A 19,906-nucleotide genomic window follows, 5' to 3' on the forward strand; every position below is an offset into this window, starting at 1 on the left:
TCAAAAGAAAGTAAGATACGTCTCTATTTAGTGGATTGCTAAAAAGGGCCTTGCATTAATTTTCATGGCCAAGATGAGATAGAAGTCTTACAGACAGCATTTTGAGGACAAAAACTAGGTGCTCGAAATAAATGCAAAGAAATGCCAAAGGTATTGGTCATGGCAGGCCTCAGTTGGGCATTCCTATTGCTCAGGACAGAATGCTCTGAATCATTTAATGTCATTCTGTTGGTAAATGGGTGGACGGAGTGATCCAACCCCGGCTCCTTACTTGAAGTTTCTGTTGCTGTAAAGCTAAAGAAAATATGGGAAAGTTTAGAACTGTGCTGTAACTCGTGGGGATCCCTTACATAGGGAAATTAGATCTGCATAAGAGAAACAAATCTAATACTGAGGGCCAGTTGCATCCTTTTCAGTGCTTCCAGGTTTGTATTTTAAAGGCCAGGCAAAACAACGATGAGTTTTAGTTATGTACTGCAGTCTCTTGAAGAAAAACCCTACATTTGGAGTATTTTAAACCATGGATGAATGTCTCTGTCAGTCGGGGTCAGAGTGAAAGGGGATGAAATACTGTACTGATGTTCATGGTCTGCTCGGAAAACAGGAAGTTGGTGATTTAAAGCTACTTTGGCTCTTGTTATTTGATCCAGTGGGTGCAGATCGACTCACTGATTCACTTCTCTGCTGGTTCCACATCTGACCTTTTGAAGGAGACGCAATTCCAACTCGGTTCTCGTGTGATCTAATCCTCCTTTCCCAATCACCTTAGTGCACTCTAGCATTGTTCTGCTTAGATTCTGATTCCTACATATGTTATGCTCTTGGATCAGAGTTTATGGTCAGTTAAGATACTGTGCTTCATTTACAGTTGATTCTGGTACTGAGAACGAGTAGGAAAAAGAGGAATGGGCTTGAATAAGTTCTTCCCATTTACTTTTCTTCTGTCCTCTGATATGTGTATGGGAACTTTAGATACAAGAATACCGTGAATATAAGGGGAAAAACTATTTACATTTAAAACAAATCTAGATGGGCTGATTAAATCATCTGCAAGATACTAGATAGGTTAGCAAGAAGTGCTGATTTTCAATAGGTTGAGTAATGCCATATCTTTCCCTTGATGTGACCCAGGACAAGCAGACCTGTCTGAAAGCCAGACTCAGCTACGAAGAAATCAGGTGATTCTTAAAGCTCTGGTGAACGCAGCCATCGTGAGGAGCTTCCCTCCTCCGAGAGAGTTGGGGGCAGCTCAGGTAACCTGCTTTGGTTGGGGGGAAACAGCTTTACGCTATTCTGCAAATTTTCAGTGTTGTTTTTTAATTAGGATGCTGTTTTCTGAAAGAGCAGCCTGAAAGAGAATAAGTCAAGTTCTGAGTCTTGAAACTTGCATTGGAGACTGCGAGGACCTTCGGCAAATGTATGAACGGGAGCCATCCTGTTCAAGCCTCCTGCAATACTGGAAAATACTCCTGTAATTGCAATAACTCCACTGCAAAGTTTCTCCTACACATAGGAATTAAAGCAAGCTTTTGTCATTTAAAGTGACTTTACAGTTGTATACTCTTTCTAATGTAGTTTAACTGAGAAATGTGGAAGAACACAGCTAGTGTTCTGATACAAGCCAGATTTGTATGCCATGGCTGAGAACTGCAAGTCTCATTGAGAAAGTTTAGTCACATGAAGTGAGTATTTTCAAAGTACTTGCTAATTCTCCTTCTGATTGTTATTTATGGGCTGCATGTCAGATACATCAAGCCTAATCATTTGAGTTAATTTAAGGGGAGAAAGTAGGCAGAACACTTTTGAGGAATGTTTCATAGATCCCTAATTAAAAGCTAAGGTGTATTCTGAGTATAAGCACACAAGAATAGGCATTTTTAAACACAATCTTTGTTCTTTATTGTTATCTGAGTTCTGTTTAAAATATTTCGGATAAATCTGTGTAGACCGTTTTAGAGACTGGCAAATATTCCCTGTAATAACTTAACTGTTTAGGTGGGTAGTATCTAAAAAGTAATATTATATACTGGAATATTAATAGTAAAATAAAGAAAAAAATCTATTTGTGGCTCTGTTTAAGGTAGAAAACTGCATAGGTCTTTTGTGCGTCTTCCAGTTTTGTATTGTGGAGCGACAGGGATGGAAGGTTCCTTAGTTCTTGTCAGTTTATTCACCCTGTCTGTGGTTGCAGAAGATGGAAGATCTACTGCTGGTATTATTACATAGGAAATCACAGAAGTCTTTCAACCTCCCATAGTTTAGGCTGGTACTTCTCATGGCGATTTCAATCTTGTAGTGTTTGTTCATTCCTTTGAAACACGTATATTTAGAAAACCTTCTATTTCTTTTAAAGTCTTTAAACATTACTTGTATCACCAGTGTTGCAACTATCACAATGATTGGAACTGGAGAGGGAGGGGTAGGTTGTAGAGAATGGAAGAAGGAATGGTTTGATTCAAGCCACCGTCCTGCCAACCTTTAGGAGTACAACCTTGGGAATGCGTAGAGAGATGGAGGCGAGTGCTAAATTGTTGCTCCCCAGTCCATCTAGATATAGGTTGTACTGTCTTAGGAGGTTTGGCTAAAGGGATAATGAGTATATATTTGAGCATAAAAATGCTTGAAGCTGAAATCCTAGTGAGTGTTTAGAATAGCTTTTTAAGTCGGTTCTGACATTAGTTTGGTATGATCTTAACTATATTTCGGTCAGGGCTTTTTAGTGAGGGGTTTTCCTCTTACACGAACACATCTCTTGGATCTTCTTTCTCATAATGTTCTGTGGATTCTCCAAGAATCCACAGGCATTGATGTGGCATTTGATTTGAAAAATGTTGCAATAATAACTTATTATAATATCTAAAAAGGGCGTTTCTTTTGGTTTTGGTTAGCAGCCAGAGATCCAGGGAACCCAAACAATATTTGTAGTGGTGAAGCTCATGGCCGTTGATATTTGTATAATTACGATTTCAAGAAGGAATACAGGATTTTTGTTGTTTTCCAGAAGCCATGCAGCTGCTAGATTTTTTTTCCCTTTTTAAAATCAGCTTTCTGTGTATGCCTGTGACCATTTTTTTGCTGACTTATTGGGAGAGCTCTTTCTATTCCAGTTACTGAAGGGTTTAGTTCAGCCAATAGACTTTTCATCTGCTTCTCTATTTTGATCTAAGTTTCTGCAATTTGTTCCCCTCTGAGTCTTTCTTCCTTTTTTTTTTTTTTTTTTCTTCTACAGTCTTCTCTTAGTATTGCTTAGTTTGGTGATGTTGGGAATAGGAATACAAAGATTTGCTGGAAGCCAAATACGTACAGAGCAGCAGGCATTGTAGAAAAGGAAAAGGTGAAAACCAGTTTTGTTTCCACTTATGCATTGCAAATAAGGTGCAGAAAAAAGCTGATATTTTTAGTATTATCCTGCAAGTAAACGATTCTGTGATTAAAATTGATAAGGTTAACTTCTCTAGACTGTTCCGAGTCGTCTGACCTAAATGATGTGCTCTAAGCTGTGTGACACACTGAGGATGAAGCCCAGATCTGCTGAGTCCAATCCTTTGGTTTGGGATTCTCTTCACCAGTGCTTGCGTATTTTGGGTTCTTACTTAGAAGATAAATGGAGTGGGCCAGCATTAGAAGACGGGCTGCTAAGGGGCAGGCAGTGGTTGGAGATTGATTTGAGAATGGTCCAGCTGAGTAAGACAGGTACAAATGGCTTGAATGCTGAGAATTGCACAGCAGCATTTGACATGAACCTTTTTGATATCTGTAGAATTGGTACTAAGAAAAGGGAGAGAGAAGAAGAATTATGCTGAGAGTTGAGATCAGTTCAAGCAATGTTGTGTGTGCATTTACAGTATGATCTATTGTGTATTGATAAAGACGTACTAAAGAAATGATCTCTGGGATGGGGCGTTCCCATGGAGAGTTCAGTTCTTGGATCTGAATTTTGAGGTTTCAGCCCTTCAAAAAATATGTTGTGTATAACTTTTCTGTACTAAGGACTCTTGTCCAAGTATGTAATATTTCTTTAGGAGATAATTTTTTTTTTTTATTGCCAAAAATACAATTTCAATATTAAAAGCTTGATATCTCATATAGGTACTTAAAGCAGAGTGGTTACTTATCCAAATGTCAAGCATTAGTATGAATGCAACAGGTGGCAACATAAACACCTTATCAGAATAAACATTTGGTTGCATGCAAACTAGGGGGGAGGGTTATTAAAGGGTAAGCTCATTAAGGTTAAACTTTTATAGCATCTGGGAAGACTGAAACAAATTTTGATAATAAGTGGTGGCCAGAGCTGCAGTTTTCCTATGATAATCCTAACAGGTAGAACCCCACATTTCAGTGAGAGCCATGCTAGCCATGTGTTTATGAACATTCAAATCTTTGCAAAAAAAGCTTTAAGGACTTTTTTTTTTTTTAAATATACGAATGTCATAGGCTAGGAGATGGTAGGGTTTTGTGTTGCTATTTATTTTGCAGTGATGGTTTACAAGATTTCATTGTGCTCAGTGTTGTATAAATACGTTATAAGGAAAGGTTTTTTGTTCTGACTATTTTACAGTTGAATTCAACCAAGTCAAAGTAGCGTATGAAACAATTGTCATAGAAGGGGTGGGAAAACAGTCACGTAGTTGCAGGGATGTATATTGTAGTGCTACACTTGATGGTGCAGGTGCTTAGGGCAGTACATTAAGTAAGCTATTCCATGGTGTGGGTGTATCTGTTGATTTGCAGATGGTATGTATTGCAGCACAGATGATGCAAATATCAACATAATTCTGGCCATGATGTAATATTACAGTCTTATGAACAGAAGTAGAATAAGCCAAGAGGCTCAAATCTGGGTTAATTCTAAATGATGGGGTATGTTCTCAGTCTGTTCGCTTCCTACTTTTTGAATTGTGGACTCTTCTAGAAGGTCAGTCATCTTACAAGACAGCAGGGTGTGATTATGTGGCTTTGTACTTGTGATGCTCTCGTGCAAAAATTGCTTCATTTTTTTTTTCTTGCTCTTTCATCAATAGGTGACAAAGAAAGTCAAGTCCATGCAGATGTTCCATACTCCTGTGACTTATGCTATGCAGGGTGACAGAGTAGGTATCTGTGTAACCCAGTTTGATCCCAAACTGCTAGAAAGAGGCCTAATTTGCACCCCAGAATCACTTCAAACCATCCATGCTGCAATAATTTCCCTGAAGAAAATCCAGTATTTTCGAGGAGCTCTTCAGACCAAGGCCAAGTTCCATATCACGGTTGGTCATGAAACAGTTATGGGAAGAGTGATGTTTTTCAGTCCAGCCCCTGCTGACTTCAATGAAGAAATTCAAGAAAATGTTTTTGATTTTGAAAAAGATTATCTTTATCAAGAGGAATATTTGTCCAAGGACTCAAATTCTTCAGAGGAGAACAAAGAAAATGACCAGGCAGGAGAAGTCCAGCTCCCAAGGCAACAGTGGGCTTTGCTAGAGTTTGAAAAACCAGTCACTTGTCCTAAACTCTGCCTTGTGATCGGCTCCAAGCTGGATACAGATATTCACACAAATACCTGCAGGTTGGCGTTCCATGGGGTACTGCTCCAGGGCATGGAAGACAAGAACTACATGGAGACTTTCCTCCCAAAGCTGAAAGTGTACAAACTGAAGCATAAAGAAGGACAAGTGGAAAGGGTAAGCTGTCCTGTCTTTTTAATTCTGTACATGGGAAGGGGAAATACTTGTTCTGTGTAACTACATATATTGGTGGGCTATAGAATTTTCACTGTTATGTTCCACGTGAGTCTTTATACACATTTTTCTTGTGTTTGTATACCTAGTGTATTACATCTCATCTGCTTGCAAACAGTCAGAAAATCACTACTTAAGTGACTAGTTTATTCAGCTCAATGCAGTGTTGAGTAATTTGATGCTGGTTTTTCCTTGATCCTGTTGATGTCTCGCCACTCTGTTCTTCCTGCAAACTTGCTTTGTTTGTTTACCCTCCAAAGTGGCTCCGCTGTTCTCTTCCCAGTTGACAAAACTTCCAGCTTTCTATTGATGTATTTTACATAGTTATTCTGCACTATGCTGAAAATGTAAAGGCAGTGTTAAACAAATAAAAAGTAGCATTAGATTAAATAACACAAAGAACGCTATTAATTCTTGTGTGCATTTTCATATTTTATTGAGTAATTGTTAATAATTATTTTAGTAAGCAAAAAGAGTCTCCTACAAGATGTCTTACAGAGCTGTAGATGCTGAAGGTGGGATCAAGCTCATGACACGGAGAACTTGGAGCTTTGATTAATGCATGTTCTTTGTGTTGCACAGGTGTTAATCTGCCACAGTGTATGTAACTGACCCACCTCGTTGTGGCCGAAAATAGAGGTGCTTTCTGGAGGAATTAGCATCTAGAGTAAAACTTAACTAGGAATTTTTACTGTCCCTTCAGTACAAATAGATACACTTCCTGTACTGGCCTGGTATTATTACGCTGCTGTCTTAAGTTTGATTTTGGTGGTGGTTACCTTCCAGTAATTGGTGGAGAACCATTTGTTTATACATCCCGTAGTGGAATTTTTCACGATGAATGGCTTAGGTGGAGATGTGCAATATATAAATAATTAAATTACCTACCCCTAAATGAGCAGAGTTGATGTAAACTTTAGCGAATGTTTACTTAATGTGTTAGAAGAACTATTAATTAAAAACTATTATTTTTTATTTTCCTAATCCAAAACCTGATCGTGTGAACAAAATGTTTAGCGTTCTTACTTCTTTTCAAAGTTCCATAAAGCTGTGTTGAGTACAGTATATCTCTCCTTACTTTACTATAGGAGACTGAACACTTAACATACCTTACTATGCTTGCAATTTATAGTGCAGACTTCTGGAGTACTTTCTTTTTTGTTTGTTTGCTTTACTAATTTAATAGTAAAAAATAAACCAAGATCCCTGTCAGGGAATGATTTTGAATTAGTGAGGTTCTTTTCTAAATGTTTCACTACATTAATTGATGAAACAGGCAATTTGTATTTCCCCCTTTCCTCTGAAGTTTTGATGTTGCTGGTTTAGCTTTAAAAAAAAAAAAAGTGTTTTGTTTAACTGAAATGAACCTTTATTTTTGCCCCAATGCACAGCACTAGTCTATGGGAGTTGAAAACCTGCAGACTTCTAACTGTGTGAGAGTTGTCTGACTGGGTTAACAGAGTTTGCTGTTACCCTCGGTCGTGCATTGTTAATTGTTTTTATTTAGTGTTATTTTAAAGTCCTTTGCTAGTTTACGTATTTGCTATTGATTTTTACTGTGTAAATAATGGAATAACGTTAATCAAATTACACATTTTATGTTCTGGTCTAGAAACTAACCAATGAATGAGGGCTATTTAATATTTGACCAACAGAGTAATATATTAGGCTGACATATAAGTGAACTACTTTGATACTTTCCCATGCCTTTTAAAACATACAGCTGGGGGTTTTATTATTTTATCCTGTCTTTATCTGTCACACAGTGTACCCTATATATGGGCCTTGATCACTGTCTATATGAATACTAATTGGGCCTGTAAATGAATAGTTGCCGTCGAATAGTCTGTCTCCAGGTTAGATTTGTTCTTGGATTCTGCCTCCTGTGGTACCGTAGATACCCCAAGTGGGTGTTTTCCCTGATTCGTGCCCAAAGGACAGTGGAGCACGTGTGGTAAGAAAAGCTCACGACGTGAAGTCACAGGGATACGCAGGGACTTGGGAGAGTTGGTGGGAAGAGGATTGTGCCGGTTCTAAAGGACCTGCTGGGGAAGCACTTGCAGCATTAGCTGAGGTAGCTACGATTAAGTCTGTGCTTTTGCAGAGCAGAGAGCAGTGGGAACAACTGGGTGGTACGGTGACTTATTTTAGTACACAAAGTGGCTAGCTAATAGAAAATCTGAATCAGCTGGTCCCACCCTGCTGCTGATGGATGGCTGGAGATTAGGATCGCTGAATTTAGGGTGTCTATTCTTGGCACAGATACAGGAAAATTTCTTTCTCTGTTGAGCAAGGAAGCTCCCCCCTCCTCACCTTCCCTGGGGAGGCATAAAAAATAATAATAATTAAAAAATGCATGTTACCTTCACAAGAAGTGAACTTTTCCTCCAGAGAATATTGCTGGGGAAAATTAGCTTCATAGCTTCCGAAAGGCTGGGAGAGAGGGAGGCAGGGGCATGTACCGTCCGCCTTCCCGAGTTCAGCAGGGGCTGAAAACACGCTCTCGGAACCGGAGTGTAGTGGAATTCAATAGTACCCATCTATAAAAGGCTGCAGCTAATCTGATGTGGGCTCTCCAAGCCCCCCCCACCTGCTGCTAGAATTAAAATAAATTCCCTGCAGTTTAACTACCAGTTTACCCAGGAGAAATCAGGCATTTACGGTTTGGCTTTTTGTTCCTATTCTGATTAATTTCAGAGCACTAATGGAATAGTAAGAATTGTAAATACATTAAGTTTCAGCATCACAGTACTTTCCTTTTGTACCCCTTGTGCATGGCACCCCCCTGGATTTTAAGGTTTATTTTTTTAATAAAAGAACAACATTTGTTCTCAAATATTTTTTTGGCTCTCTAAAAGCAAGTGTGACACTTTTGCTGTTTCACATAGAAATCAAATCTATGAACTGGGTAAGCACTATTTTTTAAGAAGGTAAAAAAAATCCCATACTTTAATTAGCAATCAGTCTTGAATTAGTACATTTTAGTGAAAAGTCATGCCAAAGCTTCCTGGTTTTTCTCATCTGCTCAAGTGATGGTAAATAGTCTACAAAAATTCAAGTACCCTTACACTTTTTGTACTGCTCACTGTTTCCTTTTGATATCTTGCCTCTTTAATGCTAAGATCGAGTGAAGCACTGGGAGTGAAAGAATCAGCCTTACTACAGTTACTCATCAGAATCTTTGAATTTGCCTGTCTGCACCCTATCCTTGAGCCTCCCTTTTCACATCCTTCCTTATTTATCCTCCGATTTATTTATTTTTTGGTATGTATTACTGTAGTATCTGACAAATTTGGCTTTAAAACATTTATCATCTGCCTTTTTGGTTAAGTTAACGTTGTCTGAGATGCTGCATAGTGCAGGAAACGTGCTTCTAACCAGGATGGGGCATTTTGGGGTCTGCACCTATGCTGGGATTGCATCTTGGTTGCAAAAAAGTTGCATGATTCAAACTGGAGTTAGGATTTTACCTGATGTTTTTGAATTGTTGTAGAAGTGTGTGGATGCTCCTGTTTTGCTTTAGACTAGGTTTGTTTTGGGGTTAGAGTAAGTCTTTAGAGGTTAGTTTCAAGGAAAATCAAAATCTGCCATTCCCTCAGAACTAATAGGGCACTGGCAAAGGCTTGTATTTGCTTAACTGGGCTATTTAAAAATGATGTGAAATACTACTACAGTTTTCTCTGGAAAGAGAGACTTGAGACGGGAGAAGTTCAGTGGAAGGATCTGTCGAGCATCTTTCTGGCGTAGTTGTGTGGGGCCGGAGCCTGTTGCCCTCTGGACACTTTATTTTTGCAAAACCTTGGCTGCCTGACAAATGTACTTTCAATAGGAAAAAGAGCCGGGCTGGCAACAAGTGGCTTGTGCTGATAAAATGGTAAAAGCAGGTCTGAGAGGGCTATTGTGAACACCAGTGTCACTTTAAAGAGGGTGATGTGGGAATCTTGGTGGAAAAAAAAAAAAGGGAAAATGAGATGCCGTGAAGAAAGTTCATCCCTCTGAATCTGTATATGGTGGAGGCTGTGAATGTGGGCTTGCTAAACTGCAGCAGGTCAGCAGCCCCTGGAGTCGGGGACAAGCAAATTCTGGAGACAAAAAGCAACTGTGTTGTCCTTGGTCTTGTGCTTCTGGAGACGGGCTGCTCACCAGCCAGCTCTTTGCAGTTCTGTGGGCAGAGAGAGAATTGTACTAATCCTAATGCCATCTCTGAAATATCTTCCTCTCTGAATTTTACTTCCACGCAGCGTTGCAGATTAGTCTGACTCATGAGGCAGTTGGTTACTCGGTTCCTGGGATAAATCCTTTATGTTTGTCATGTTATTTGTTCTTTGGCTTCCATGGACATGCAGGTTGAGTGCAGCGAGCTTCGACTGAAAGGTGAACCGTAGAACTGCATCGTGCTTTCCTGTGTGACTCAGATATTCTGCCTGTTTTGAAAGTGTTTGCACAAGCAGGATTTATCTTAGGATGGTTGCCACAGAGTCCTATTGTCGAGGATGCTCGTAAATCAGTAGCTCTGTGGCAGAAACAAAAGGAGAAGGAAAACTCTCTGCCTTGCTGGCATAGTGCGAGCTACACCTTCTGCACTTCCAAGCTTGTGTAGGGAAAAATAAATGTGTATCTCAGCTGTGATTGTTTCCCGTTTTAAGCGTAGCAGAACGTTTTCCTATAAGAACAGGCTTGTCCTTCCTAAAGATACTTTCTCTGTGTTCCTTTGATATTAAGAAGAATTAATTCTCTCTGTGTATTTCAAAGTTCTTAATATATTTTTCTCATTATTTGCCTTGCTCTTAGGCTTTACTTATTTGATGGTAATCACATTGCGCTTGTTTCTTCAGCAGTTTCATGTGTCACAGCTGTGGGATGTTGTAGTTTTATTTATAGCCACTCTGTTCCCAAGTTTTTTAGGTTGCTGGATAGCAAGTTTTCTTGTGGAACTTGTTCTTTTAGGGACTGAGGCCATCATGTAGCTTAGCATGCTTTTAGATTCTGGAGGAGGAAGGATCGCTTATTGCTTAATAACAACATGTTACTAATTGTTTGAATATTGGTGTGATCTAAGTGTCCCCAAGGAGAAAAGTATTGTTGCAGGAGCAAGATGTGAAAGGAGGGTAAGTTATCAAGATTTTTATCAGAGCATCTCTTCTCTGCTTGAATGGAAGAGAAAAAGCTTATCTTTCAGCATCTTTTAAAAGAAAGTGTTGGTTGTTTTTTTTCCCCTCTTCTTACAGTAGGATAACAAGAGCTGTGTCAGAGCAAGTGCATTACCTGAGTGGTCAAATAGAAGGTCACCATCACTTAACAGATTTTTCTGGCTGTTTAGAAGAAGGATGGGATATTGTGGACATGAGTACTACTAAGCAACTGCAGGAAGTTTGAGAAAATACCATTTAAATTTGTTGATGACCAGCAACGACCCAGACTATCCTTTAGGGAGCTGGAAAAGCAGCAGTTGTGCAAATGGCATTTTTTTTTTTAAACAATTATCAGCCATATTTTGTCTTTTAATTTCTTATGACTCTTTATGAGTGAAAACACCAACATTTAATTTACAGAGTACGTGTTAAGTTTACAGTAGCTCAGCCACACACTTAAGCAAACTGCTAAAGGAGGGTACAAAGGAGGAAAAAGGAACTTGCCCATGAGTGAATAGGAGCATCCAATGTGGTTCACTTAGGGGATGATACAAACTTCTGGGGAGGTTGTCTTTGCTTGGGGAGGTGGTACGTTAGCATGGGAGTGACGCAGTATTCCTGTCTGGAAAGAATCCTGAGTTATGGTGTGTGATCATGTGTGAGCAGCGGGGGTACTTTTTTCACTGAATCCTTTCTAGATATCAGTAATATTTATTTCACATAGTTGTGCCTGTGCACTGTATGTAAAATACGTGCCACGGAAATAGTATTCCTTAAATTTTCTGTTGCATGGTTGCAGTGCTGCTAGGAATGAAGAGACGTAAATTTTACCTGCTCAGATAGTTAGATTCTTCCATCTGACTTTTTTTTTTTTTCCTAGCTAAAGGATGTTTCAGTTGCTTACTAGGGCTAATGTTTCATCTGCTGTTTTCTCATAGTGTCACTGTAGTTCCAGCAGGATAGCAAGTAAAACGCTGCATCGGCCAGGGAATGGCGCTTTCTGGGTGACTGATAAGGGGCGCAGACTAATGCGGGCACAAAGTGAGCAACGAGCCAAACTGTACAGTGAAAATTGACTGCGTGCTGCCTGCAGGCACAGGCAGTGACCTGGGCTCTCTGCAGAACCTTCTGTGACTCTGGCTGGGAGAAGTGGGTGGATGTCACTCCATCTACTGTAAACATGCAGACGCCACAATTAATATTTTTCCTGCTTTGAAGTCTGAACATGAGTTTGTTTGGTTCTGCTTGGCTGCTGATGGTATGCTAAATACAGTAATAATGCAGAGATGAAGGCAATCAGGTGAATAAAAGTGCACAGCACATTTGCTAGTTAAAACGCACTGTAAAATAGGAATATAAAAGATGCATTTATTTATTGGCTTTTGTTTAGTTTTTCAGTAAAAGGGTTTGAGAAGCTTAGTGAGGAAGGGGAAGGGAGAACTGGATGCTCGTTAAACAGAAATACCATTTCTGTTAGTACTGTGAAGAGAGTAGTGATGTTTACTGACTGACACAACGTATGGATTAACACAGTAGAATAAATTTCTCATAAAAGTGTACCAGGTCACAGAATCTGCTTGCTTGCTCATATGATAAGGCTGGTATTTTGTTCGCTCACCAAGAAAAGAATGGCTTGCTTCACATGACTGGGTAGTAGAATTTTGCAAGGTTTGAGTAACACCTATGGTTATTATTTATATTATTAAATTTAAAATACAGACGTGCTTTTGGGTCTTACAAGTGTATGGACAGCTGGTCTTGATTTTTCTGAGGTTGTGTAAGAGTCACCTGTGGGGGAATCGGTTTGTCAGCAAGGCAACCAATACACCATTTTATTTATTGGATACAAAAATAAATTAAGAATGTTACTTAGGTTGCAAAATCAAGCACTTGAAAGTTAGGAAATACCAGATTTACAGTTGCCTATGCAACATTAATTCTGTTCCCCTGTGCCTCTACCCTGTGCACTTAATAAGGCAGGGTTTCTCTGAAATTTTTTTGGATGTGGTCATCTAAAGAATATATCACAGGGCATATCAAAGAGGGACAGGAATAAGGTTGTGTGGACATCTGGCATTTCTTAACTTCTTAAAGTGCCCAGTTCTGTAACTTAAATAACTTAGGTTTTATATAAATGTAATTTCCTAGGCATTTTTAAAGTAAAAAGGTAAAACTAAACCTATGTAGTATTGAACTGTAGCCATGCCTCTACTGTACACTTTCACTAGGATTTGTGGTACAAACACTCAGCACAGGCTTGTATTGCTTGATGCCACAAACCTTGTTCACCAAATGGCAGAGAGAAATTGTTATCCAAGAGAGATGATGGACAGTTGGGCTTTGGGCAGAGGATCCACACACTGGAGTTAGAGAACGTTAGAGGAGGGGACAGATTGGGATGTTTGTGGGTCCAGGTGGTGCCTTCAGAAGGGGATGTAAGTCTGTAGAGTCGGCTCTCTCCTCTCCCTTGGCTTCAGTTGCTTCAGGCAGCAATTCACAAGCTTGTCCTCGTTACCTGCTTAATTTCCACTGAGGATTTTGTAAGCCTCTGTTCTTTGTTCCTCTCTGCCCTCCCCGAGCTCTTTGAGGGCAGTTTCCTTTACAAACAAATCAACTTACTGTCAGTATACTTGAGCTACTGCTATGTGCCGGATCTATTCACTGTTTCAAATGATCCTTGACAGACTTACTGATGGCTCCTTTTGGATGTTTAAGATCTCAGAACCTGAAATTTCAGCTATTTTAAAGTATTTTAACTGTGGCAGAAAGTGCCTGAGTGTTCTCAAGTCATGGAGGTACCACCAGAGTCCTTCTGGCTGCTTGGAACCGCAGCCTGGGAGGAGGCATCTCCAGCTTGTCAGTCTTCTCAGAGTCCTTCTCACGAGGCCAAGTCGAGACTTTTGCATCTACAGGTTTTCTGCTCTACAGAACAGTCTCTTTCTTGGTTTGTGCTTGGATAGTAAGGATTACAGGGTTTTTAATCTTTACAGCATTTCATGCCAGGTCTGGCTGGTCTGGAGATGGAGGGTCCTGAGCAGCATCATATGTAATAACAGCCTGTAGCCTCCCCTCTTCTCTCTCTGTTGATGTTGCTTTTCTTACGTGAAGGGAACACAGCATAGATTGGTGTAAAGATTAATGAAATCATGACATTGAACAGTTTCTTCTCACTTGGTAAAATGAACCTGTTCTGAACTAGGCTGTATTGGAATTTAGTGCCTGTGGTTTTTGGGATTCAGTCCTTCTAAGCTTCAAATAGAGGTGAAGGAAACTTGCACTGTAGAGGCATATAGTGAAATTAGTGCCCTGTTTGTACCCAGTGTGTGCCTGGAGAACTCTGACTCGTACATACAGAGGTTTTAAATCTAAACCAGTCTGGTTATGCAGTTCTTATTGTCCTGAGTCAATACTGAAAGTTCCTCTTCCACTCCTGTACTGGTTTTAACCAGGTTATAGTGATGGCAAAATGCTCAGCAAAGGGCATGGTGTTTATGGCTACTTGTTAGAAATTCTCACATGCAACCATGCCTTTACTGAGAAAGGAAGAGAAGGGCAGAGAAAGGAAGATGTTTCTTGGATACAAGTAACGTAGGCTGGAGAGAGATGGGACAAACACCTGAAAACCAAAGTTAGTGGATATACGAAGATGTCTCTGTGATGGCTTCTTGCTCTATTAAAACAGCAGTAATGAGAGGTGAAGTACTGAAGATGAACTTTTCCTCTCTGTTCCTTCTTCCTGGATGGATGTTCAAAGGCAGAAGTTTAGTTTGTTTAGTTGGAGGATGGTGAGAAAAAAAGTCTTCAGAGCCCAGCACACAACCGAAAGCTTCTAGTGCTGGAGGGAATTGCAGAAAGAAAAGCCTTTAATGCTTTTATGCTGATGTAAGGAAACGGTGTGGCTGACCAAATCATTTGTTCTTTGTACCAAGTCGATCACCTAGTTCTTAGTAACAAACTATAAGCTAAAACAGTCTTTGGAGAATCAAAAAAGCTGCAAACACAATTGTCGGTGAAATCCTTTCTCCTTCCTCCTTTTTTGCTGCCTCATTTACCATCATTTTCTCAATGCATGAAGCCGTGTTTTAAAAAAGGAGAAACAGGAATTTGCAGCCTCCAAAATATTCCCATTTCTGACACAGAAATGGAAAGTGCTCAAAACTGTTTTCTAGAAGTAAGTGAGCTGTCACTGATCATGATGAAGGTGTCTCGAGTGTACTTTTTCTCAAGTACAAAAAAGTAATAAAAATACTTTGTATTTTCAGTGTTAGTCATAGGTTCTTTTTGTTTCCCCTCCTGTTGTTTGCTGCTTTGGTTTCAATGGACCGTTTATCAGTTTGCTGAGAATAATCCTCAGAACTGTTTCTATCCTTTTTTTAAAAAAAATTATTTCTGTTTAAAAGCACATAATTTTAGATTAAATTAGAAAAAGTTGTTCTCTCTCTGTGTGTCTTTTTCTAGTATTTAACATTCAGTGCTTTTACTTTCTCTGTCTCAAACCTTTTCTTATTTCCCGTCTCATTCTGGCACCGCTTTGTTTCCTCCTGTGTGTTTCTGTTCTTATCCCCCCCCCCTTTTTTTTTCCTGCAGATCTGTTAAGACACGGAGTTATTTGCTCTCAAAATGTGTGTGATGGATTGTTTGAGAGGGTGTTCAGGTGACAGTAATTTCTAAGTTATCTTAAAAATGAGGGTAGTTTAACAGGCTGGGCAGTACAGCTTGCTATCCCTGCTCAAAGGGAAATCGCAGCGTTATTTTTCCTTGGAATTATACTACAGTTTGCACTGAACACCAACACATGTAACATTAACTGTGGTTTTGCAAACAATATATGGTAGCGCAAGCACTGCTTAGATGGGGAGTGTGAGGTGGTTAATTTTTTCTGTTAACTGCTTGGTATTAGCAGAAGTGTTATGTGCCAGAGATGCAGATACTTCACCTATGGTTATAAAGTGCTGTTTATTTTTTTTCCTGCAAACACAAAAGCCAAGTGGGAAGGGATAATTCATAAACTCAGTGCTATTGTGTCCTCTGGTCTAAGCCATAAAACAAGAGTAACAGAGACGTTCCCTTTGAACTTGAAATCCCTTTCTAAGCTGCTGATCTAACCTAAGTGAGAGGGGGAGACGACACCAGCCAGAAAATTTTTCTCTTCTGGGTATTTCTCCCCCCTTGCCTCTTTTCTTTTTTTTTAAAGTCCTTAAGTGAGTTTGATGCTGCACCTCTGCCCATAAATTTAAAAAAATATTATCGTAATGTAGGTCAGTGAACTGAAACGCCACTGTACACCATGGGGGATTAAAGTCAGAGAGGCAGCCCTCTCCCACTCCTACTAGGTCATATGACAATATAAACAAGAAATGGAAGGAGCCTTCAGCTTTTTCTTGCCCTAATCCTTTGTTTATGCAGCACTTAAACTGACTTTTGGGGTCGTCTCTGTCTGGCATTAAAGCCCTAAAGCTTTTTGAAGTTTCCCTGAAGTTAATAAAATTAGTCTGCCCTCATTGCTAGGCCCCTTGCTGCTGCTTCAGAGCAGACTGCGTATCCCTTACTGTCTTTGCGGCGTTTGGCTTTTTAAGTTAATAATATTTTATAAAAAAAAAAAGTGTTTGAGAGAAAAACAGAAAGATCTCCCAAAAGGCTGTTCAGCTAATAGGCAAAGTGATTGCCATTGTAGATGTTCTGAGAACTCAAAGGGGATTAACTTAAAATCCAGCGATTGGAGGTAAATTGCTGGTAAAGTAATTGGAAGTGTTGAGTTTCAGTTGGAGAGAACAACATGCGTTTCTCTGCCTTTTGACAAAGCAAGACTAAACCAAATTTTTTTCTTTTATTTTTCTAATATGGTCTTAAAGTTGAGAAAATGAGCTTTCCTTCGTAGCAATTATCTCTCCTTCACCCATTTATTTTACTATTTTACTGATCAGTTACCTTAGTTCTTGTCACATCAGGCATTCTCTTATTATTTAGTCTTCGTCAGGCATAAATTGATGACAGGCGGGGGGGTGACGGACAAGATGGGATGGGATATATAGTATTTGGTGTATGAGACTGAGACTTCGGGTCATAAAGGTTTCATTCCAAACAGCCACTCAGGCAAGTCTCTAATCACTTATGATCTCAGCACTCCTAAAGCAGTTGTTCTCCATCTGTGGAGATGCCCCAGTAATAATGGTGATATGGACAGAACACATCGATCGGCTAAAGGAAGGATTTTTTTAACAAGTTGACCACTGGAAGGAAAGGAACGGTGCAGCTGGAGCCCTCGGATACTTTCCTAAACTGTGTGCACGAGACTAAGACCCTAAAAAGCACATTTACTTATAAAAGATGAAGGGTTTTAAAATCAAGAGGTATTAAATGACTATGGCATACCTAATGGTGATAGATTTTATTGCTGCTGCAATAATCAATTGTAGGTTATCATTACCAGTTTACGCAAAGGTACACGATGCCTGTAGCACTTGTCCACAGATATCAGTCTGAGTTTTTTCTGACAGCCTTGCTCGGGAGGCTCTGAACTGAACCATGCTAGCCTAGTATGATTGCTTACCCTGTAATTCCCTTTTTAATTAAGTTAAATATAACTTTGAAGTGCTCTTGGAAGAATAAAAGATGTTTACGTTGTCTCTAAAGTTGGCTTCCTGTGCCATTTTGGGGGATAACTGCAAAAATAATAGATAGATGAAAGATCCTCACTGGAGCGTAAGAGACTCAAACACAGGGGTAAGAAGCACGTATCCAGTGGTGGAGGAGAGGAACGTTCAGTTTTGAAATTCTTGTTTTAGGAATAAAAGATTTATAGGAAGAAGTAATATTTTTATTTCACCAGCTAACGCAACTAGAAAAATGAAGTAAGTTTTGAGAATGTAAGTGCTGCTTCAGGTTGGAATTAAAAGCGTCTTTTTCTGCTAGTCTTCTATTTCAGACCCAAAGAAAGGCAAGCGTGTGCCTGAAAGCTTATCTTCCCCCTCTACCACCACCTGTTATCAGTAGCTCTGGTAAAAGCCATTATTCAGTTTTAAATTTAAGGCAGAGGTTGCCAAGCAGTGATACTGCCTTTAATGGTTCACAAGCTATTTTGAAGCAGTGCTTGTTGAGGGGGTGGTTGAGGACAGACACACCAAAAAAAACCCAGAAACATGACCTTTTGGGAAAAGATGAGGAATGGATGTTCAGGCAGCGAATACTGTTGGGACATCTGAATGCTTCTGCCTGCAGCCTCGACTCTGTACCCAGCTGGGAGTGGAGCTGCCTGTACTGTTGTCATCTCATAGAACGGTTTGGCTTAGAAGGGACCTTGAAGATCATCTAGTTCCAACCCCCTTGCCATGGGCAGGGACACCTCCCACTAGACCAGGTTACCCAAAGCCCCATCCAGCCTGGCCTTGAACACCTCTAGGATGGGGCATCCACAGCTTCAATGCAAGAGAAGGAAGAAGGGCTGTAGACTTTTCTCATCCTCTATATGCACGTGGTGTGGGACAGGGTGAGGTCCTGCCAGTGCTCTCTAATATTGCACAGCCCTTTCAAGGCTGTTTATAGCCAAGCAAGGAAACCCCACTTAAAACAAAACAAAAATGAAATTTCTGATGCTAGGTTTACTGCCATGCTGAGATTGACATTAAAATAGAGGCATACATATATAACAAAATACTAAACAATAATGATAGGGATTTGATTCTGTATATGCACTGCTGTTCATGGAGGAGGATTCAGGGAAGGGGAGAGTACCTTAATAAACCAGCAATGCTTTAAGCCATCTTTTAAACCAAATAAAGGGGAGTGTTCAAAATTGGTTATACTTCTTTACTGTTCTAAGTCATTTTGGTCTTTGAAACCTTTAGGTTTATCTAAAAATCGCTCCTAAGATATGAAGAAGAGCTTTAACTTTTGCCACCCAAAAAAAAAAACCCACCAAAAAAACTTGAAAAGACTTAAGTAATATCCCCTTATTTCTTCTGACAAGTAAATAAATGTTCTTGCCACGGCTACAAGGTAGGCTAACTCCAGGCGTTAGGTATACAAGGATATTCACACCTACAGGATTAGGCTCACTTGACTGCACCTTATATTTGTAATGCCTGAGGGAGGGTTGTTTATCTCCTTTTACCCACCAACCTTGCTGCCTCTTGTTCCTGATAGCTTAATTAAGAATTCAACTTGGAATGGTTCTTCCCACTGGGTTACAAACCTTGAAATTAAAATTGGATACAATGGTCATAAGGCTTTTAGTTTAACAAATCAATGTGTATGTAAAGGTGAATATTTAAAAGGCTCTATTTAGAAACTGTGAGTAATTCTGTCATTTCTTTGGAAGTGTAGCTGTTGGAGTGCAAGTCTGGAGCTCAGAGACGGAGAATGTTTATGTAGGTGATAATGTACTTAGCTGTAGGATAAGTAATGGAATAAACTTTTTGTGAGCGTAGGTACTTAAGTGACTTTCATGGAAACATGAAAGCAGAAAAAAAGCAGTTTCAAAGCAGAAAAAAGATTTTAATTAACTGATCTTTACAGCATGTTTTGGTGTAGGTTTTGTTCTTCCTATATTATAAGAAAGGGGGTGAAAGCAGAAATATATTAATTCACAAAGTCTTCTATAGTTTTAGACACAAACTGCCTTAAACTCAGCAGTTTTGATGACTCATCTAGAGTTTTGTTCATTTGGGGGTAAATGGTTCTCTAAGGGCTGGATGGTAGAAGTCACCAAACTTAGTGTATCTCATGGGTATAATTTTTCTTGTCACTTTAGATTGTAGACTCATCAAGCCCTATTTCTTTTGCAGGTGATGGATGATTACAGTGTGATTGGTCGTTCGTTGTTTAAAAAGGAAACAAACATCCAGATTTTCGTGGGTCTAAAAGTCAAACTATCTACAGGAGAAGATGGAATAATAGACGGTGGTTTTGGACAAAGTGGCAAATTTAAAATCCGACTTCCAGGTGGGTGCTTATCAGCTAACAAATACTAATCTATGTCAAGCGTAGAGCAGCTTTCCATATTGCAAGTCTGAATGTTACCTGTAGTCTGCTGAAGTTTTGAAATCAGCACAT

General features: G+C 39.6%; 1 protein-coding gene across 2 annotated transcripts in view; it reads left to right on the forward strand.

The window, feature by feature from the left end:
• The window catches only part of EEFSEC (eukaryotic elongation factor, selenocysteine-tRNA specific), a 126,962-nt gene that overhangs the window by 65,882 nt on the left and 41,174 nt on the right, over positions 1-19,906 (forward strand). For both annotated transcript variants that reach the window (XM_074152014.1, XM_074152015.1), the window contains 2 exons: positions 5,025-5,666; positions 19,639-19,795. In XM_074152014.1, the coding sequence (XP_074008115.1) occupies positions 5,025-5,666; positions 19,639-19,795 (799 nt within the window). The remainder of the gene's footprint in view (positions 1-5,024; positions 5,667-19,638; positions 19,796-19,906) is intronic.

This window comes from Numenius arquata, chromosome 8 (assembly GCF_964106895.1).
Source record: "Numenius arquata chromosome 8, bNumArq3.hap1.1, whole genome shotgun sequence".
In the NCBI taxonomy this organism is placed as follows: Eukaryota; Metazoa; Chordata; class Aves; order Charadriiformes; family Scolopacidae; genus Numenius; species Numenius arquata.